General features: G+C 40.6%; 2 protein-coding genes and 1 gene segment (V, D, J or C); 2 read left to right on the forward strand and 1 right to left on the reverse strand.

Moving 5' to 3' along the window:
• Nucleotides 1-286: 286 nt before the first annotated feature.
• Prss58 (serine protease 58) lies at nt 287-5397 on the forward strand. The gene is made up of 6 exons (XM_021165622.2): nt 287-397; nt 539-623; nt 2827-2965; nt 3160-3416; nt 4944-5083; nt 5167-5397. The coding sequence occupies exons 2-6, from the start codon at nt 584-586 to the stop codon at nt 5314-5316; spliced, it is 726 nt and encodes a 241-aa protein (XP_021021281.1). The 5' UTR covers nt 287-397; nt 539-583; the 3' UTR covers nt 5317-5397.
• Nucleotides 5398-9054: 3657 nt separating this feature from the next.
• On the reverse strand, nt 9055-9702 carry LOC110296576 (T-cell receptor beta chain V region E1-like). The segment is given in 2 exon segments: nt 9055-9443; nt 9660-9702. Coding segments are annotated over 2 exon segments (432 nt in total).
• A 3804-nt stretch (nt 9703-13506) lies between these two features.
• On the forward strand, nt 13507-22122 carry LOC110297007 (DBH-like monooxygenase protein 2). The gene is made up of 13 exons (XM_021165812.1): nt 13507-13794; nt 14919-15065; nt 15553-15714; nt 15960-16043; nt 16803-16970; nt 17145-17247; nt 17421-17587; nt 18431-18522; nt 18769-18865; nt 19005-19064; nt 20540-20670; nt 21479-21596; nt 21880-22122. The coding sequence occupies exons 1-13, from the start codon at nt 13507-13509 to the stop codon at nt 22120-22122; spliced, it is 1860 nt and encodes a 619-aa protein (XP_021021471.1).
• The last annotated feature ends 324 nt before the right edge of the window (nt 22123-22446 follow it).

A 22446-nucleotide genomic window follows, 5' to 3' on the forward strand; every position in this document is an offset into this window, starting at 1 on the left:
CAGCTTGGGAACTCCTTGACGATAGAAATGGAAACTTTAAATACATGGATACGCAATGAAAACACATATCCCAGTTCTGGTAAGGTTTGCATGGTTTTAAATGATGCCTGGTTTGGGTCATGAAGAAGATAACTAAAGCAACTCAAAGAGACACTGAATGCCAAGTAAAGTGGTTACTGTCAGTGCCAGAGTACAGATAAATGCCAGAGTCACACAAATGGGATGGGCGTCATCATAGAGGTGGGAGGGGTCTGCATCATGTGTGCAGCCCAGAGAGCAGCCTTCCTGCACAAGTCAAAGAGCAGGAGGCTGTGGAGACTTTGTGAACATCTCTCTTGGATTAAGTAACTTCTTCAAAAGAAGACAAAATTGAGATCTAGACAGCATGAGTGATCAGGTTTGTTACAAGTTATTTCCTCACTCTGACACCACTTTATACTCTGATGGGGAGAGCAGGAGAGCTTTTCAGAAAGTAAATCCCACCGCTGAAGTCATTCACCAGCATTTTATCTCATTCTCTCGTCTTTATGCTTTACAGAGACACTGAGCTGAAACCCATCTCAAAACAGCTTTCAACATCATAATGAAGTTAGCCTTCCTCTGCATTCTTTCAACCCTGCTGGGTGAGTATCTTCACTTCTTTCCCTATTTGCTAAAGAGGAATCCTAAGGAAGGCAGGGAAGATAGAAAAATGATAGAGACATCATTTGAGACTTAGTATGTGACTCTTTCTCTCTCAGCACTGCCACAGCACATACCAAGTTTAGTTACTTCCCATGAGAATGCCTGCCTTCTGCACTTCAAATTGATTGCTTATGTACTTTGAAGGAGGCGTGGACATTAACACATCTACAAGATAATCCATTCCACATTAGGAGCATATTCTGAACCTGTCTGGAACATGATAGATATTGTGGCCTAGGAACAGGAAAGAGAAGGCCCAGGTTAAAAGAAGAATTCAACTAAAGAGTGCAGCATCAGACGTAAAGTTATAAACTTTTGACATTGCTCAGCTTCCCACACTCCATGATCACTGTGTTAGGAAAATGTTAGTTGTTCTGTCTTCTAAATATATCCTAAGTCCAATCACATCTCACTACATTTACTGTTCATGATACTCCAAACCAGCATCTCTTCACTGGAATATTCATTTACTTGCCAGTAGATCCCTCCATTTCTACATGTTCTTCTTCCAGAGTTTCTAAGAGGATAATTCCATCACTTTAAATCTTGAAGAGGTCCCACTTCCACTTAGAATACAAGTTTGCATAACTCCAACATCACACAAAATGCACTATCCCTTGTACATTACTCTCTACCACCACCATCCTTACTTACCTCATGCCATGTCAGCCAACACTGGCCTCTATGATATTCCTTAGACAGGACCTAGACCTCATATTCTGTCTGTAGCTGTTTACTCTTTCTGGAATCTCTGGCTCCACACATCTGATGATCTAAATCCTCTGTCTCCATGACTTTGCTCTTTGCTGTTACCCAACCCTGGCCACTGATGCATGATGTTTTACTTTGTGATCTAACATCCACCCACAACCCCCAGGCCCCAACACACACACACACACACACACACACACACACACACACACACACACAACTGGTATTTTACATCTTTAACTGGCCTAACTCTATCCCCACAGCTTTAATCACTATCCAACATGCTATTTTATTTACTTGGGTTTATTATTTTCAAATATGTTTACAGATTCAGATGTTTAAGAGCATGGCTATCTGTTTCACTCATAAGCGAACTCAAACTCCTAAACAGAGCCTGGCATATACTAGTATGACATTAATTGATGGTTTTATTTACCCCATTGTTGTCCTGTTCTTGTCATGGTACTGGTTTTCATTGTTCATGGTACAGTTGTTGGAAGAGAGAGATAACTTGTGAAAGTCCTTGTATCACTTATTATTCCCATTGTTATGACAAATAACTGACAAGCAGCAACATAAAAGAGAAAGGCTCACTTGGCTTATGAGTTGAGAGAACATTCCATTAAGGTAGGGAAGCCATGATGACAAGAGCAACCTCTGAATTGGTAGCAGACACATGAGGTTATTTGCTCACATCTATGCAAATCAGAGGCTAGACAGGAAGTGGACTAGGCTAACAACCTCAAAGCTTGCTCCCTACAGATCTACTTCCCCAAACATCAGCATCAACTGGCATTCAAGTGTTCAAATACATGATTCTGTGTGGGGCATTTTACGTGCAAATGTTAGCAACAATTTAAAATTGGTAAAATGGTTTAGTAATTAGCTAGTCTAACAGATTCCACTTAATTGTATAAAATGAGGGAACTTGTATTTCTTTTTAAAGTCATTCCTTTATTATTGTATATGTAATATGAGGGTGTCCATGTGCTATTGTACATTTGTAAAAGTTGTAGGCTACTTTGTAAGGTAGGTATTCTCCTTTCATCTTTGGGTTCTGGAAGAATCAAACTCAGGTTGTCAGGCTTGCTCAACAACTGTTCCACCCATTGAACTCGGCTCACAGGCCTAAGAGAACTCATAATTCAAGTAGAAGAATATTTCTTTACAATTAAAAGGATGAACACTTTTTAAAATTTTAAAGTATCTATTTCTATCAACTCTCATTGTCTTCAGAAAAAAAAGTCACTTTAAAGATTTAACTTACAATTTAAAAGTGCTGAAGAAAAGGTTCAATAAGTTGAAGCTAGTGAAATATATTCCCCGCCCCCCCTTTTTTTTTTACTTTGCTGTTGTACTTTTGAACTTTTTGGTTTTATTTCAATGTTTTTCTTAGTGATTGATGAAGAAACCCTATCCTTTTCTTTCTAGGTACCTTTGCCTATAATCCAGATCACATAGCTGGCACCACGCCCCCCTACTTGGTCTACCTGAAGTCTGATTACTTGCCCTGCACTGGAGTCCTGATCCATCCTTTGTGGGTGATCACAGCTGCACACTGCAATTTACCGTGAGTGATAAGAACTTCAGATTGTTTTATTCTTTGAGTTCTCAGGTCACACATACACCCAGCAACTTGTATATGACTCTCAATAAATGATTCATGGAAGATCTTCAGGGAATGTTCTTTGGGGAAGACTAAGGACCATATGATTACAGAAAATTGATAAACTATTTTTAATCAATATCCCTCTATCATTCTAGGAACCTTCAAGTGATTCTTGGGATAACAAACCCAGCAGATCCCACGGAAAGGGATGTGGAGGTGTCTGACTATGAAAAAATATTCCATCATCCATACTTCTTGGTCTCTTCTATTTCATATGACCTCATGTTAATCAAACTGAAAAGAAGGATTAAACATAGTAACTATGCAAAAGCGGTCAAACTGCCTCAACACATCCTGTCGGTGAATGCCATGTGCTCTGTGTCTACCTGGGCCTACAATCTATGTGACGTCAGTGAGTTCAAACCATTAAGTGATGGTGTTTGACTTTGCTGGCATTCTCTGAGGACTCTCCTCTGAGCTTCGATAATTCTGCTTTCATAGGACTTTCTTCAAGTTTCTGCTTTTACCGTTTCCTTTTCTTTTATCTCATTGGAAGATTTTTTTCAAGTCTTTTCTCTGATATATCTTTCTATCTTTTTGCTTATAAATATAAAAAATAGTTTCAACAGAATACCTAGTGATGTGTAACAGGACTCTATTTTTGTCTCAGAGCTTCAATTTTCTTCACTCTAAAATGAAATACAACATACTATCAAAAGTTTTCAAACCATTTCAAGCAATAAATGAGCTCAAATTCTTGAAATGAGAAAAACATAAGATATCAAGTATAAGATCAATCTATAATATTGTGGCAAATCAGATAGAGCATTGCTATGTAAGCCTGAAAAAAGGTCCCTGAAGACTAAAGAGAGGGAGAATGGAAAGAAGTTGATCAAGTGATGTATATAGTCTGGTGTTTGAGTGCACAATAAAGTGATTATAATAAGTAATAATATTGTATACTTAAAAACACAAAACTTCATAAAAGAATAAATTCTGAGTATTCTTATCAACACCAGAAAATTATAACCTAGGTCACTCTCACTAGATATAAAAAAGAAAACTGACTTTCCTGCCCCCTCCATGTACCTTATTTTAGTCTAACTCATGAAGTAAACATTTCTGAAATTACTCTCAAAAGAAATGTAAAGCTATGAATGTATTGTTATACTAGAAAGCAAGGCAAAGAAGTCAATATTTAACTTTTAAAAAATTAGTGTCATATTTTCAAATAAAGATTTAGAAGTAAACACGTATTCAAATTTAAAAAGTAAAAATCTCAAAATATAGAACTTTTGCCCAAGAATCCCTAAAAGGAGCATCTGTAGACAGATAGTACTCTGGTTTCCCCATTCTCTTTGCTTGACAAATTAGAAAACTTTTCTTATTATGAGACTTTGATGTAAAAGAAACAGCTTGATTTATAGATCAGAAGACACAGTATTAAATTGTAATGTACCACATAGTCTAGCTGTTTTGTCTTCTTTACTTTTACTAGTGTCTTGGGTGGTTCTATTATTATTATTATTATCATTATTTATTATTATTTACCAGATAATTAATTAGTTTTGCCATCTGACAAATAAGAAATTAGTCTATATTTTGTAAGTTGCCTCAAGGTCTAAAATTTGCATAGAAAAAGACACTCTCTAAATGTTTAAATTTCCAGAAAAATATTTAAGCAATTCATTTCATTTTTGTTGCAAGAATGCCTCACATATTTCAACCACCCACCTAAGGGGATGGACATTTCCATTATGACAAGTTGCTAATTTGATAATCCCCTGTATACTTATTGTTTAAACTTCTTGATTTTATTTCTCAAATTTTGAACTCCTTTCCTGATAATAGAACAAATATTGAAAAAAAGGAGGAAAGCAAAGGAAGCTTTGATATTTAGAAAAACTCATGGGAAATATGGTTTTCCTTTTTCCTCTAGCCAAAGACCCTGACTCACTGCAGACCGTGAATGTCACTGTAATCTCTAAGGCTGAGTGCCGTAATGCCTATAAAACCTTTGACATCACAGAAAACATGATCTGTGTAGGCATCGTGCCAGGGCGGAGGCTGCCTTGCAAGGTAATGAACTCTTAATGCCTTCCTTTCCTCATTGGATTCCTTATCTGTTGCCTGAAAGATGACTTGGTTTTCTTTTTCCATAGGAAGTCACGGCTGCCCCAGCAGTCTGCAACGGGGTACTTTATGGAATCTTGTCTTATGCAGATGGCTGTGTTTTGAGAGCTGATGTTGGCATCTATGCTAGCATCTTTCACTACTTGCCCTGGATTGAAGATACCATGAAAAATAACTGAGCTCCCACAACAGAAAGAATTCTGAAACATGTGACAAAGCACATCCACAACCTCACAATTAAAGGAAATGGGCTCATTAGACCGTGAGAGGCATGTCGTCTCCCTTCTGTGGACTCAGTGATTTAGTAGTCACACACATGCAACCCTTTCTCTCTCTGTCTCTGAAAATGGGAAGCAGAAGACTTGTCATTTCTTAATCCAGCTGATAGAACTAGTTAAAGGTGTCACTTCACAGTCATTTGGGGTTATCAAACTTGCTAGGCATGTTTTCAGAAAGTTAAACACCTAGCTTGGGGAAAATGTTGTCTGACAGTGAATGAGTGAATGAGCTAATGGGGTATCAGTTGGAGGAAGGATTTAAAGATAGGAACTGTAAGGGCACTGCATTAAGTCTCCTACCCATACAACTCTAATACCAGACATGGTTAAAGCTTAGTCACTCATTTGGAATGTGTTCTTACAACATAATGTTAAAGTTCAAAGTTCATTAGTGCTTATAACAGCAGATAAACAGGGTTGAAGAATTAATTTTCCCAGTGTATATCTGCCTATTCATGTAATTAATGTTTTGAGGTGAGTATTCAGAGTAATGGGTTTCATCACCACGTCCCCACACATTCAGCTCATACATAGCTTTCATGCACTAACATCAGCTGCCTCGGGAACTCTACTTCATTTTGGTTATCACTCAAGCATCCTTTCTCCACTTTTCTGCTCACTTGCACAGCTTCACTAATGGCCACTTAGTTTTAACTGACAGGTTGTCATGGGGAATTTTCTTTGGCCAGTTGACTAAAGGTTTAAAAGGCAGCACAAAGACTACAAGTAGATCACTGGAGCCTTTGAGTACAAAGAGTTCTGAGGCCAAATCTTGTCCTCAAAGAGGTCCTAAAACCTCCAAGTTATCCAAGCCTCGCCCAAGATTTCCTGGAACCAAAACTGTGTGTGACTTGCTAAGCGTGAACCATGACATTTTAATTATGAAAGAAACAAGTAGTATTAAGCTCATAACCATCAACCAAAGAAAACACATGAAGGGACTCATGGCTCTAGCAGCATATGTAGCAGAAGATGGCCTAGTCAGTCATCAATGGGAGGAGAGGCCCTTGGTTCTGCGAAGGTTCTATGCTCCAGTATAGGGGGATGCCAGTGCCACGATGATGTGGGAGTGGGTATGTTGGTGAGTAGGGAGAGACGGGAGGGAATAGGGGGCTTTTGGAGGGGAAACCAGGAAAGGGGATAACACTTGAAATGTAAATAAAGAAAATATCTAATAAAAATGTAATTTAATTTAATTATTTAATTTAATTTAATTTAAAAGGCTCATAACATCTCACTTTCCAAAAACGATTTCCAGTTTAGGTAACTACAAAAACCTGAGAAGGGCACACTGCTGCTGAAGCATCTGAGTTGTGGGGGTGTAGGTGCCATCAGTCTGTCTTACATGAGCTTCATGAGGTAACTTCCTTTACTGGAGATAAGTTTAGTGAGAGGGGAGGTAGAATGCTGAAATCGTGAAGGCAGTTCAAGGGTGGTAGTGATTACAAGGGCGGTGTAATACAAATCCTTGACATTCTTCTCTGGTCCTTTGTTTTACAATGGTTTAAGATGAAACTAGTGGCTCTTGTTCATAAACAGAAAGCAACGCGCAGCCAGGCCTTTGGGGCCAAGGTTAGCTTGCAGCTCCAGCATGAGGCAAGTCAAGGACTCAGACAGATGAACTTCTGAAGATCTGAAGAAGCAGATGAGAGAGACAAGTGAGGGAGCAAGGAAGACCTTTCTGGGTAACCAAATAAGTCGGCACCATGAAGAACTATGGGCAAATGGTGCCCCCTGGTGGAAAGAGCCTTCATTCTCCACAGCGCTAAGGCAGCAGCATCTCAATCAAAAAGTTTTAATTTGTCTTGGCAATTCCTCACTCCCATGGCTTTCAGTTGCCCACAACCTTCCTCAGACCTGGTTCCAGATCCAGTGCTTCACGATAGCTCACTTTCTGTCATCTTCCTTCCTTCTTCCTCCCCCTCCCCACTCCTTTCCCTCTCTCCTTCCCTGATCCAGTCTCCTCCCTTTTCTCCTTTCATTCCTCCCCACTGTCCATCCCAGCTTTGTTGATTTCTAGCTATTTGCCTGGTTCTTGAGCAGTCTTCTTGCTCTGTTCTTTACTCTAGGCATGGCCTTCCTCAGATTGCAAATCAAGTTCTAATTCAGGGCTTTCTAGTATAACATTTACTGCTCCTTAAATGCCAATTCTAGACCCTGATGTTTTTAAGGGGCTTATTTTCTGAAACGTGTGATCAAATTAGCTCTACAGTGAATATATTTTGGAATTTTAGTAAGTGTTTCTCTTCCTCTGTATATATACATACATATATATATATATATATATATATGCACATTCATGAGTGTCTGTGCATTTATGTGTGTATATTGTGTATATGTGTATGTGTGTATATTGTGTCTATCTCTGTATGTATGTATTATGTCTTGAGTGGGCATATATATATATATGTGTGTGTATATATGTATGTATATATATGTATATATATATGTATATATATATGTGTGTATATATGTATATATGTGTGTGTATATGTATATATATGTATGTATGTGTGTATATGTATGTATATATATGCATGTATATATATATACATATGTATGTGTATATATATATATATACATATATATATCCATGCTTATATGTGTGGGTATGTGTGTATTGTGTGTGTATGTATGTATATTGTGTGTGAACGTGTGTATATGTATATGTGTATATGTATTTTTGTGTGCATGTGTGTTGTGTGTATACATGTGTACATATGTGTGTACTCTGTGTGTGTGTATGTGTGTGTGTGTGTGTGTAGATTATGAATATTGAACCCGTGTCCTCAAGGTTTCACTCTTGTAAGACAGATGCTTTATCTTCTGAGCCATTTCCCCATCTCAACATGATTTTCTTATTTAATGTTTTTCTTCAGGCATAGTCTTCATCAGTTTTTTTTAACTGCTTTGACTAAGATGATAATTGGCAAAAAGTGAATTAGATTTAATAGTTTTAAGTTCAGAAGTTTGATATGGGAAAGAGATTTAGTTTTCTTTTAAACTTATTTTGCTATGTTAAATGGCAAATTCAAATACTGAAACATTTTAAATAGCATAATTAATACAAAATAAATTGGACTAATAAAAGGACACAAAGAACCTTTTACAATTGAGTTTGTGAGGTCACTGTGGGTGTGGGTAATAAAAACTTGGGCATTATGGAAACGAGGGTGTTTATTTAAAGGGTGTAGTCAGAGCTGCACATTCAGCAATTCAGTCAGTGTTTATATGAGCTCTCAGAACTTCTCTTGGTTTTAATCCAACTCCACATTGGGAACTGATTCAGGCACCACATGCAACCTGCTATTTACTACCCATATTGTGGAAAGAAGAGCTAATGCCAATCAATGGTTTCAATGGTGCTCTGCATCATATTGTACCAAAGAGTGCACCTGAACTGTGTTGCTCAGCTGCCTGCTGGGTTGGCCACATTAGCTGTCTACATCCAAAATCAAAAACTGCAGTATAGGAGGATAAAAGATGTCTTCCAATCTCACAAGTGGAAGAACCAAAGTCTATGCTCTGAGCGCTCTAGAACCTGACCTTAAGTCACCTTATAACTCATGCACAAAAAGAATAAGTGGTAAATCAGCTAGCGCAAGGTGATGGGGAAGTCTGGGTAGAAAGAAAGAAAGCTCAGAAGGGCTTGCAGAGGAGCAAGGCTTGGAAGGCAGGGTAGTAGTCTGTGTGTGGTTTTTGTTTCAATGCACCAGCAGAGTTTACCACTGTGTCTGCACTGCAGGTGCAGTACAAGGTTCTGCTCTGGCTCATGTTGGCCACTTGCAGCCTCAGCTCTGTATCAGTGACCCGTGTGGCCAGGTAATCAACACCAGGAAGAGATTTGACCTCTTTGTCCCCAGGACTCCGCAGAGTGAACAGCCACTGTAGTTGCTTTTGGAGATCCTGCTGATACCAGCTCATCCAGGGATACTGGGAATTCTTCAAGATGCAGCGCAGGTTCACAGCTTGACCACGTGGTACCAGACCCCACCTTGGGTTTTGCTCCAGCAAGGTCACTGTGGTGTCTGAAACAAGATGAAAGGAGAAAAACTAGTAAATCTCATGTATTGCCAACTTAGCTACATCCTGAAGAGGAAAATCCATGAGTTATGCAGATAGAAAGCTATGGAAAGCCTTGAGTAGGGAGAGTGGCTATGCCAGATAGCTGTCTTAAAGGACTTGGGGTGGCTTCTCTGCTTTCTAAGCTAAAGATCCCTGCCTCTCTCTCTCCCTCTACCCACTGGCTTCCTCATTTTCCATCTGACCTGTAGCCACTGAAGCCATGAGTACACAGAGGCACAGAATGCAAAACTGCCACATCTCTGAGACCTTAGATTCTCTCTATCCCTGTGGGGCATGCAGGGCATCAGGCAAGAGAGGAGAATCCAAACCAGTAAGGTGGTAAGCAGAAACTTAAGTCTTGGGGCTGAGGTTCCAAAGGGTGTGACTTCCTCAGGAAACTGACTAAGCTTTTCTCTAAAGTGAAAACCTCAAACTGAAGGTTTGCACCCCTTCCTATGGTCTGAGCATGCTCTCTCATCCACACTCATTCATTCACATTGTACACTCACTACAGAACTGAGTGCAGTGACTGGGCCCCTGCATCTTCTCAGTGGTGAACAGATATTCCTGGAAGTGATATGTGTAAGTATCACCTGTCAATAAAAAAGCTTATGGCCAATGAGCTGATGCAGGAAGTAGGTGGGGCATCCAGCAGGAATAGAGAGAATTCTGGGAAATAGTAGGAGAGGGCATGGAAGATTTGCCTGAAACACACAGGAGGTTAGAATCATGGGAGCTGAGCTGAGTAACTAGTCACTCAAGATAGAATAAAAGTAGAGATTCGCCTGGAACACTGAGAAAAAGGACAGCAGGTAGAGGAACTCGAGGAATAGAACAGAAATTCAAGCTGTAATGCTGAGAAGACCAAAGTAAGAAGACAAGAGGAAACCAGCCATGTAGCCAAAGCTGGATTAGAATTAAAGGCATAATAAGTTAAGAGCAAGTCAGAGAACTAGCTGGAGCTTATGGTCTAGGCATTTATTAATAATTAGTCTCAGGGTCATCACTCCAGGAGCAGGGATGGAAGGAAAACTGGATTTATATTTTTCACAGATTTGAGTTTGAGTCTCAAGCTCTTGCAAGAGAGTAAAATGTCTCCCTCCATTTAAGTGAACGTGTAGAGGCGGTTGCAGGGTTATACAAGGCTGTATGCAGTGAATATTTATCTGTCTGACTCCAAGCATGCAAGCAGAAAATCAAAATGAGAGTTTTGTCCTGAATAAAGGAAAAGATGCCCCTTTCTATACCTGACCTAGCAGAAATAAAGACATTCTAAAGAGACACTGTCTTTCAATCTGAACAGCAGGCTATTGATATAAGAGACCCCAAAGAGAAATTTCCCCAGGAATACATGCTGGAAGAAGGGAAAGGCTCCAGCCAGAGTGGGAATGTATCTCCTGGAAAGATATTTCACACAGCTTTAACAAGCCTAGGCAATGGGTCAATGCCGGGCAGGACCATACTTTGACCTAGATTTCTTATCCTTGACCCTCCAAACTTCCATCTTGCTTCAGGACCCCCAAGACTGACACATGGAATTCACTGGATCTCTGGATCTTTTTCCATGTTACCAATGTGTTTACACTGAATAAATCTTTTCTACATTTATTTATTTATTCATTTATTCATTTAGATTATTGGTTTGGCTGTTTAAATTGGCTTACTGAGGACAAGTGGACAGAACTGGCTTGGGGTACTGGTGTTTGTTAGGTCTCAATCCCAAAACAAATGGCTAACTGAAGTTCTTATTTAACATGTCATTGTGGACCTGGATGCCAGGTTCACCCAGCATTCCTTACTCCCTACCTAATATATGGTATGGCCAGAATACAGACCCTCTAATCTAAACTTCTCCAGCCCAGGGGATAGGCTGCCTTTTCCCCAGCTACCTTCCCCTATAAATCCAGCTATTTTTGCTATGCTGTCCTTTTGTCTACTCTTTACCCTCCTGATCTCCCCTCTTCTCTCTTTTCTCTCTTCTTCCCCCCACCTGCTCCCCCAAGTCCTCAGATGTCCAGGCTCAGGGTCAAGTTCATGTTGGACTTTCTCAGCTGTCTCTGTCTCTGACTATGGTCTCCCACATATTTATAATAAAAGTCTTCTGCTTATGTTGGGAATAGACATGTCCTTCTCCTTTCGATTCTTTTTTTCATTCAGCTTTGACCCACTGAAAGTTTAATAACACTTTCAACCTTCATTTTTCTAGAGCATTTACTTTTGAAAAAACAAGTTCCTCCAGCCTCTATAAATCTCCTTAAAAAGCTAAATAAGCTCCCTGTGAGCCTCCTTAAGAGCCAGAAGGAAGAGGGTAGAGAAGATATTCCCTGGGTCTGAAGTCAGTGGCTCCTAGCTCCTCCAGGAGAGCTCTGTTGCTTTTCTAAGGACAGTGTGCTCTGGCCAGCCAAGCAGACTCCAGGAGAAGGAAACCTGGGCCCTTCTCAGTTTACTGAGCTGTCTGTCCTTGCTTCACACTGAACCCTCTTCAGCCTAATCCTCTAACAAGATTGGGATCAGAATGTCTCTCACACTCCTGTTATCTCCCTTGCTAACCTTCCTGCCTTCCAAGGTCAGTGCCTCCAGGTATCTGCCTGCCCCCTCTTATCTTGACCAGCTTTCAGTACTGAGCCAGGTTAAGCCTCTTGTTTCCAGATCAGATGGCTAGCTAGCTCCTCGGGGCCTCTACAAGACCAATGTTGGAGGTCATGGCTACTTCCTTGGGACATTTTTCCACCCCCTGTCCCAGTGCATCTTAATCATTACTCAAAGTGCACACAACAGTAGCCAACAACTTTAATAGCTTTTGATTTCAATTAGTAATTCAACTTAGATCTTAGGGGTATGTGTCCTCTCTGTTGTCTAGTGAACTTCAGACCATGCAATGGGGATCCAATGAAAAAAGATTTACCTCCTCAAGTCAGGAGACATTAAGTCTTGTACAGTGCAGATTTCTTCTTCCCTGAGAAGTAATAAGCAAATGACACTAATTCCTTCTGCTATAATACATGATCATATCAAAGCACTCAGGGGTCTGCTATTCTGGGAGTGTCAGTGGCTTGAGGAAGGAAGAGGAAGTGTGAAGATGAGACAGGCTTCTTTGCAGTCTGTCATTCAACTCCACCACGGTCAGGGTTTCTCCTTCCTGTCCTCACTTACTTATCTAAAAATTAAATGAGCTGGAATCACCGTGCAATTAAACAGACTCAAGTTTCATTATGATCTACTATTCAAATATTCCTTTTTCAGCTTTAGATGTTTACATAATACCAAGGCACTTGAAAGTGAAAAAACTCCGCTAAACCTGGAGGGGAGAATAACTGAACTGTGATTTCTTTGAAAAGCCACTCACATTTGCAGCACAGAAGAGGAAAGCACAAACTGTCCCACAGGCAAATTCACATCTGTTTCTCATCCCCCCCCCTTTTCTTCCCCTCACTTCATGCTCCTCTGTATGAATTGCTAAGCTGTCCACCTTTCTAGAAGTCTTTCATCTCTAAATGTTCTTCCTATCATTACAAACACAGGTTCCTGCAGGAGACTGAAATTATATTATCATCTTTCCCCTTAACACCTCTCTCCTCCACTGTACCAGGAAGTCAAAAGGATGTGCTTACGTTCCACTGTCTCCATTCTACACATGGACACAATGGTGAAAGACCACAAAACTGGGGAGGGAAAGGGTGTATTCCAGAGGAATGTTATTTGCTAAGGATATAACAGGTAGGGTAGAGATGGAGGAAGGGGGTGGTGACTGAGAACCTCCTTGACTTTACAGGTTTGCACCAGGCTTACAATTTCACATTAAGTTCCTGAATTCAATTGAGACAATCCTACTCTGTGTCCTCCCTGGACACTTGTGGCTCAAGTTATATAAGTGGCACCACTCTGTATACAGTGGATAATCAGATCAGAAGAATACCAACCTGTCCCTCCCCACATGGCACTGTGCCTGGCACAAGTATAGATACATATAAGTCCAGGGCTCTTGAGTGTCTGTCTGCAGGGAAGCTCTTCCGGGCCCCAGGAACCATGGCCTGTGTTCTACTCTTCAGACTTTTCTTACTTTTGGTCCTGGCAGCCTTTTCTCAAGGCAAGCGCCTGGGTCCTACATCTCCCCTTCGTTATTACAGGTTCCTAGATCCTTCCCGTGCTGTTTTCCTGCGCTGGGACTTTGACTATGAGGCTGAGATAATCACATTTGAGCTCCAAGTCCAAACAACTGGCTGGGTTGGTCTGGGCATCACAGATCGGTACACCTTTGTGGGAAGTGATCTGGTAGTTGGAGGAGTCCTACCCAATGGCAATGTCTACTTTTCGGTAAGTCTAGGGATAAGCAACATGTGTTGAGTTGAAGATGGCTTCACATCCATAGTCTCTAACCTCCAACCCACCACAAAAGGGCTCCTTTACTGGGCTGAGGGTGCCTTGAGTCTAGAAAAGAACTTTTCTTCTGCAAATACAGCCAAGCATACTGAACTCTAGTTGACTGCAGATTTCTCCCTACAAAAATGTTCAAGTATTTCAATCTGTCTTCTAGGCCACTTGTCTGTCAGACTTTTAAGAGAGAAGAGGTTTTATACTGTAAGAGTCTAATACAACTTATTTTCTAGGAGCAGAGTAAATGAAGGTCAGTGAAGAAATGCAGTTATTAGAATAGTCTCTGCCTCCAATGTCCTTTACACCCACTCAGCTGGACTTCAGTATGAAATTATCTAATAACAACAATGGAAGCAAAAAAGAAGCAAAATTGTGCTTTTGTTCCAAATTCTTTTCATTTTTAACCTCATAACATCATTGAGAGGGATTACTATATTTCACTGGTTCTCAACGTTTCTAATGCTATGATCCTTTAACACACTTCCCCATGCTGTGGAGATACCCAAGCATAGAATTATTTTTGTTGCTATTTCATAACTGTAATTTTGCTATTGTTATGAATTGTAATGTAAATCTCTAATATCCAGGATATCTGATATGTCACCCCTGTGAAAATGTCCTCTGATAACCCTAAGTGGTCACAACTCACAGGTTGAGAACCTCTGCTATAATCTGCCTTTTACAAATGAAATAGTAGTTCATTTGTCTCCTCAGACTCACACATTCTAAGCTCACAATCATATCTGTGAACTGCAGTTATATAGTTTTCTGCTCGTTACAGTGCACAAAAATGTATAATCAAAGCATCATGAAAAAGAATAGACAGATAATTTAGAGAACAGGTTTTTCTAAAGATTGCATTGAAGGATTATTAGAATTTATGAAGCTAACATTTGAAGTGAAAATAATAAAGCCAGGTTGTGAATCTCCAACAGCTGTGTCTATCTCAGGAACACAACCATTTGTGCAATGTAGGTAGCTGGCTTATGACACTTTAGCATATACCTGCTGTCCCAAAGCTTAATTGTTTGGGATCCTGGTTCTTAATAATCACTGGTCCCCAGGATCAGCACCTTCTGGATGAAGACACTCTAGAACAGGATGGGAGCCAGGATGCTGAACTTCTAAAGCTCACAGAAGATGCTGTCTCCACCACCATGCGCTTTTCCAGGCCCTTTAGAACCTGTGATCCACATGATCATGACATTACGGTAAGATGTGGAAGAGGGAAAAATATTTAGTCACAATCAGTTTCTCCTGGAAAGGTATAGTTACCCTGAGTCAGGCATCCAGTCATAATTCATGGAACTTTTATCCTTTGGTCTTTTTGGGTACTGCCCAACTGTATCACCTCTTAAAATCTGCAATGATTTCTTGGCATGATCTCACCCAATGACTAAGTGCCTGCCCATTTTATTCTTCCCATATTAAAGAACTCTAACAAATTCCATTGAATATCAGTGTTTGGAGTTCAAGTTTGGTTCAACCTTCTTATTCTGCAGGTGTATAAAGAAAGAATGGGAAAGGGTTAAGCATGACAAATGAGTTAACCTCAGGGGTAGAACTAAAGCCACACTAATCTTGTCTCAAGTTATTCTCATTCCACAGTGAAGATGAATGGCACATATAAGAAATTAAATATAGGTAAATAAAAACTGCTGTTAAATGTCAGGCCTTCAATGTCCATGGTACCCATAGAGTGATACCATGAGGGTCCTGGCTGCCTATGGCCCGGATGACATACCAAAGATGAGTCGGGAGCATACTTTTGTCAAGTCCATCTTCTTGCTTCAAATACTACAATATGATGATCAAGATGCCCCTGAAGACACCATCATCCATGACTTGAAGATCAGTAATGTAAGACCCCACCATACCATCTATCTGCCTCCACCTTTTTCCATCTCCTCACTCATCCCAGACCTTTCATCTTGCACCCAATACCTGCACATTCCTTAGAGAAACGTTACTATGAGTCCCCTTGACCCTCTGAGAAGGCCCAATCTAGTTCTAAGATAACCCCTGCTTCCTAACCTGTCTATTTCCCTAATTTTAGGGAACCCTCATTCCCATTCCACTCAGGTATTTTTTTCATCTTTCCCCAGTTCATCATTCCAGAGGATGATACCACATATGCCTGTACCTTTCTCCCACTCCCTATTGTCAGCAAAAAACATCACATCTACAAGGTATGTGAACCAAGAGACAAAGTCTGCCAAAGTAAGGAAGTCACTGTAGCAAAGCAATGGGCATGTTGGATTCTGGAGATTGAGAAGGTTGCTATGAGGAAATAACAGGAAAGGAAATGTGGGGTAGGGCCAGGTGGAGTTTTTATAGGGTTGGAAGCCACATAATTTCTGGGGCCAGAACTATAACTACCCAAAGCATTGTATTCAAGTGAAGGGTATTCTAACAGAAGATAGTAATTAGTATGTTTTTGAAAATAACAATTGCAAGTCCCATCATGATCCCAGAATTGTTCTCTTTTAGCAATAGAGCTAGAAAAAGCAAGAAAAGGACGTGGCCATGCACTGTCGGCTAAAAAGAAAATCAAGTCAGAGTGAACTCAAAATCAGTCTTCTATTTTTTTAAAACTGTATTTACTTTAGGCCAAGTACAAGAATATAACTTTGCAAGTTCCAAGGTAGGGGGGAGGCATTTAAAAAATAGGTTTCAAAAGAATGTGGACACCTTATGCAAATTGTAAATGACTCCCTGGTGACTGAGCACTGTGAGCTGTGCTCCCAAAAAATGTTTTTAAAGAGATGGAGGTTGACAGAAGAGTCTAGTAGAGTTTAGGGGAAATGATAGGTTTTAGGGAGAGAAACAGAAGAGGACAAACTCAGAGAAGCAGAGAATGGCATAGCTTTGGGAGGCAGGAAGGATTGGAGAGAATAAGGATATGACACATAATCTTAACTATCATCTTCCCTCCTTTTTCTGTCCAGTTTGAACCTATACTGGTGGAACGCAATGAGACGATGGTGCATCACGTTCTCGTGTATGCATGTGGCAATTCTAGTGTGCTCCCCACAGGCATCGGTGAATGCTATGGATCAGACCCTGCCTTCTCCCTCTGCTCCCACGTCATCGCGGGCTGGGCTGTCGGGGGCCTTGTGAGTCCTGAGATGAAGGCATTTGGTGACAAAGGGGTGCATGCTGTTAGGTCATGGGCTAATAGAAGAACTGGGGGCATAGAAGTTCTAAAAGAAAGGTTAGAACGCCAGGGCAGAGCCAGAGTTTGTCTCTACCCTTTCTCACATCACTGCCATGGTTTTCAATCTCCACAGAGTTACCAGTTTCCAGATGATGTAGGCATCTCTATTGGAACCCCTTTTGACCCTCAATGGATCAGACTGGAAATTCACTACAGCAATTTTCAGAACCTTCCTGGTGAGTATCCAAAGGACATGTGAAAGGGCAGCTGGTAGAGGCAACTGGTTCCACTGGATATGGAAGATCTATGGCATACATGCTGGGTGCTGTTAATCACAGCCCATTTCAACTTTCCTGAACATTGTGACCCACTCCCACCCTCTGAGGAGAACATTTTCTTTGTACTCTAGGTATCCGTGATACCTCAGGGATGCGGCTGTTCTACACCTCACACCTTCGCAAATATGACATGGGAGTCCTCCAGCTGGGCATCTCAGTTTTCCCTATTCACTTTATACCCCCGGGTGCCGAGGCTTTCTTGTCCTATGGGCTATGCAAGACAGACAAGTTTGAAGAGGTGAAGCTGAGACACATGTATTCTCTGAAGTTTCTTGTTTTCCATCAGAGTTCTGGTCTAATTCCAAAATTCACAGCCTGAGCCACAGATGTGAAAAGATGACTAAAGCCTGTTGCTCAGAAAAGTGGCAAGCACACATTCTGCCAGAGAGAAATATGTCAGGCCTTTAAGAGCAAAGAACTTGGGTGAAAAGTGAGACAGGATGGTTCAGTGGAAATAGAGTAAATGGGAACATCCATATGGGAAAGCAGAAGACAAAATATAATGGTCAGGAGGCAGAGAGAAGGGCTGGAAATGTTGTCTTCTTGATATGGTATGACACAGCCAATGCAGTCATGACTTCATAGTAGCTGTGGCTGCCTGCAGTAAGCTAACCCAAGACTGGTCCTATCAACTCTCAGTCGGGGATCAAAAGGGGCCTTTCCTTGCTAAAGTATTGGTTACTGATGGGTTGTGGGAGAAGGAAAATCATTGTGAATTCACCAATGATCCCAGCAGGATCAATCAGATAGTTCTAAACCCATGATCACACAGGTGATCCAGTTTAAACTCAGTGGATGCCACACAGCACACCAAAATAAAATAGCAACATTTCGAATATGGGAAATGGGATTTATGGAAAAGGGTGGGTAATAGGCTTAGCAAAGAGATTAAAGGGAGTGGGATAGTTACGAGAATACACTTCATGTGTGAAATTGTCAAAGAACAAACTCAATGAAATCTAAACACCAAAAGTTAAGAGAGCAGTTCTTTACTAGATCAAGAAAAAGATGCAATCAAGCATCAGTGGAGGAAAAATAAAGCTTGAGTTCTTGACCAATCATGTATGCCTTCCTGTTACAGATGAATGGGGCTCCAGTAGCTGACATATATATATCAGCCTGCCTGCTCCACACCCACTTAGCTGGGCGGTCACTGCAAGCTCTGCAATACAGGTAATTAAAAACCTTGAACCATTCCCTTCTGTGCATGGGAATAGTTACTACTTCTGCAAGATGTTATCCTTGTTTGAGAATAGAAGAAGCTAAACTAGAGAGAGTGGAATAGACTGTGAAAGAAGAATCTTTTAGGTTTTTTTTCATTTGCATTTCCTGAATGAGGATACATACTGCATCTTTATTGGTCTGGCCTTCTCTGCTTCATCTTCTCATTTCTGGCCTTCTGCTCTTCTCTTTCTCTAGAAATGGAACCCAACTCCAAGTAGTATGTAAAGATTTTTCCTATGATTTCAATCTGCAAGAGTCTCGGGACTTACCTCATCCTGTAGTGATTAAGCCGGTAGGATGCTGGGGAGGGATAATGGCTGGAACAAGGGGAAGAGCAAAGAGACTGTAGCTCATTGCTAGCCCAGACAGTTCTAAGACTGTAACAGTTCCTCTTTTACTTACTCTCTGCTTTCATATTTCACTGTGAATAGGGGGATGATCTGCTGATAGAATGTCATTACCAGACACTGGATCGTGACTTCATGACTTTTGTAAGTGGCTTTCTCGACAGCAGTACCAATAACTTTAGCCTTTGAAGAAAGTTATATACTAGCTTTAACTGTTTTATAAATCTGTTTCTTCCAGCTTATGTTTTCCTCTCTTCTGTGAGGTGTTTTCTTGCAATCCCATGCATCCAAGATAGAGATTCTGTACACTTCTTATTGGTGACCCACTAAGACCATAAGAGGGTGTGTTATGGTATCTCTATCTCTCATCCTCCCAGCACCATTAATGAACTTAGAGTCATAACTGCCCTGGATTGGAATGCCAGCATAATCATTTAGCAGCTTTAGTTCCTAGACAAAGTATTCAAAATCTTGGCTTCATTGTAAATTCATAAGGAAAAAAATAATGCTACCCTCTCATAAGATTATTGAAATAATTGGTTACCACATATATGACAATGGGACCATCACCTACCTTATAGTAGATGCTCATTTAGAGCTAACTATTGTTACCATAATTACCACATAAAGGACAATGGGACCATATCCTTACCTTATAGAAGATTATCACTTAGAGCTAATTATTGTTACCACAATTACAAAAAACCAATAATTTTATATAGAGACCAATTCAGTGCTTCAGAAAGGATTGCACGCTTTCAAGGAAGGAAACACAGCCATACATGTTATTGTAAAGTCAAGACAGGAGACATCAAAATGGAAAAATAGGATTATAGTTTAGGACTAGTTCAGGAATCATAAGACAACACATGCATCATATGATAATAGTAAATAAGTCTGGTTCTAGACAATTGCAATGCTGAGTTCTGGAGGACAGAAATAACAAAGCCACCCCCAACAAGGAATGTTTTCAGTATACATGAAGAAAAATGAGCTCAGGTGGAATTAAAGAACATGGGAAGACATAAGAAGTAATGGGATTAGTTTGAGGGATTTTTGGCTAGGAAGAGTTCTCAAAGCAGAAAAGATGCTGTCCTACCCACAACTCTTAGATAGCAGGGTGTAATTCTCAAATTGTATTTGCCAGCTCAATGATAGAGGGATTCATAGATAGGTTAGAGTTTCCTATATGTAATCAAATAATCTGCCTTAGAATAAAGTATCACACTTATATTATATTATATTATATTATATTATATTATATTATATATAAATGATCAGCGACTTTAGGGAGAGAAGAATGTAATAAAGCCAGGGGGCTGGCTGACACGGGCAAAGTAGGGAGTCTAACCCACACCAGAGGGTAACAGTGAAAATGTAAAGGATAAGAAAGATATGTAGAATATTCTAAAGAATAATTCTTTAGAAATAATATCAATACTTGTTCAATGGCAGGAAACTGAGGAGAAAGGAAGTGATCTGGTAAGGTGTGGTGAGCTGGACTCGAGGGGAAGAGAAAGAGCTCTATGAAACAGTGATAACTTTCACAGTTTGTTGTTTGCCTTTTCCCTCTCTGCATGCGTTTGTGTACTTGTCTCTCCCTCTCTCACCTTCTCCAGGGAGGTGCCAGCACCATTAATGAGATGTGCCTCATCTTCTTCTTCTACTATCCCAGAATTAACATCTCCAGTTGCATGGGATACCCTGATATCATCTATGTGACCAATGAGCTGGGGGAAGAAGCATCAGAGTGAGTCCGTCTAACATCAAAAGCCCACAAGTGCATGGGAAGGGACTTCCTCAGGGGCTGGGCAAATCACACCTCACCATTCTCACCCTACTCCATTCAGTGTTGATTCAAAAAGCTCTGAAAACAGAAGTTGTCCCTGAAAGTTTCTATATCTGACCCTTGAAAGTCAGATCCCTTGTCATAAATTCCTATCTTTCAGGCTTCACTCAAAATCTTGTTTGCATTCATATCACAACCTGTAAGTAAATGGCCACTCTTGTGTGATTCTAATAAGAAGTTGTAAACATCTTTCTTAACAGACACATATACAATTTCAGATTTCTCTCTCTCTCTCTCTCTCTCTCTCTCTCTTTCTCTCTTCTATTTTTTTTTCTCTCTTCTATTGAGACAAGATTTCTCACTATGTATCCCTGGCTGTCCTGGAACTTGCTCTGTAGATCAGGTTGTCCTCAAACTCACAGAGGTCTTCAGGCCTCTTCCTCCTAAATGCTGAGATTAAAGGTGTGCACCACCACAAATAATTGCAGATTTACAGAAGCTAACTCGACCAGCTCTCAGACCCTATGGCACCTATGTCCTTAAAGAGCATCCTTTTTTCTATGTCCTAGGTCCTCTCTGATATTTATTTTTCTTACCAAACTCACTAAGAATTTCCACTTAGTTAAACAACATTCCATGTGACTTATACTAGTGTGAAAGGTTTATATTAGTGCGGAATAAAAACTGAAGGTGTTCTTTCACAATTTCGTCTGAGCTATAAGTCAACAACATTATTGCCATGCCCCCGCCTTAAAGCTTCTATCCACAGGAATCCCATGGAGAACCTGATGGTCCTGAATAATGTGGAGTGGACTCCAGAGAACATTAAGAAAGCTGAGAAAGCCTGCAAGGAGTCCCAGCAGACAGTATTGATCAAAACCATTGATGTGCGTGTCACAGTAGAAGCCACCCTGCGAGGTTGAGGGATGGCATTGGGCAAGGCAAAGACACACAAAGGATGATGGCAGCAAATAACAAAGATAGGAAGTGTGAATTGGGAGAGGGAGTCACAGGAAGAAGAAAGGCAAGCTGCTGCTCTCCTGCATTGTAGAGGTTGTTGCAGCCTCCCAGTTTAGCTTGTAAGGGTGGGGTGGCACAGTAAAACTTCAAGAAATGGAAAGATAGTAGGGATATTTCTGAAGCTACTCCATTTCTTTCCATCTCCTGCAGGAAGAAGTAGAAAATACAACAGGTTGGATTCCTGACATCATACCAACTCCTCGAGGACCATGCTTAGAGTCTACTGGAGGCAAGGTGGAACCTCAGGACAATACCCCTGCAGGCTTCAGGGCTGTACCACTGGCCCTCTCTGGTTCCAATACTGCTACTCTGAGGCCCCTGCCCATGATTGCTGTACTGTTCCTGCAGGGTAGCCTCTCGTGGCTCCTCACAATGCTGCAGACTGGAGTATGATTCTGTCTCCTCATGATACTTACTCCCTTATCATGAGCTACAAAAACAGCTTGCCGATTTGACCCCTCTAAGTGTCCTTTTGACACTTTCCATACCTGAAATCATGATACTACAGGTTCTAGGTTTTTATCCACAATTTACTGTCCAAATCACTCTTACGGTTTCAGCATCATTAATAGAATTACATGTTTTATGAGAAATTCTGCCTCTAAGCCTGAGTGTTAGATGGTGGATCCACTCTCCAAGAATCCTAGTGTCCTACTTTCTTTCAAATTGATGCTATGAGTGAGATGGGGCTTCAGTACAGAGGGAGATCATGGTAAA

The sequence above is a fragment of the Mus caroli genome, unplaced genomic scaffold, assembly GCF_978045245.1.
Source record: "Mus caroli unplaced genomic scaffold, Mus_caroli_1 scaffold_7, whole genome shotgun sequence".
In the NCBI taxonomy this organism is placed as follows: Eukaryota; Metazoa; Chordata; class Mammalia; order Rodentia; family Muridae; genus Mus; species Mus caroli.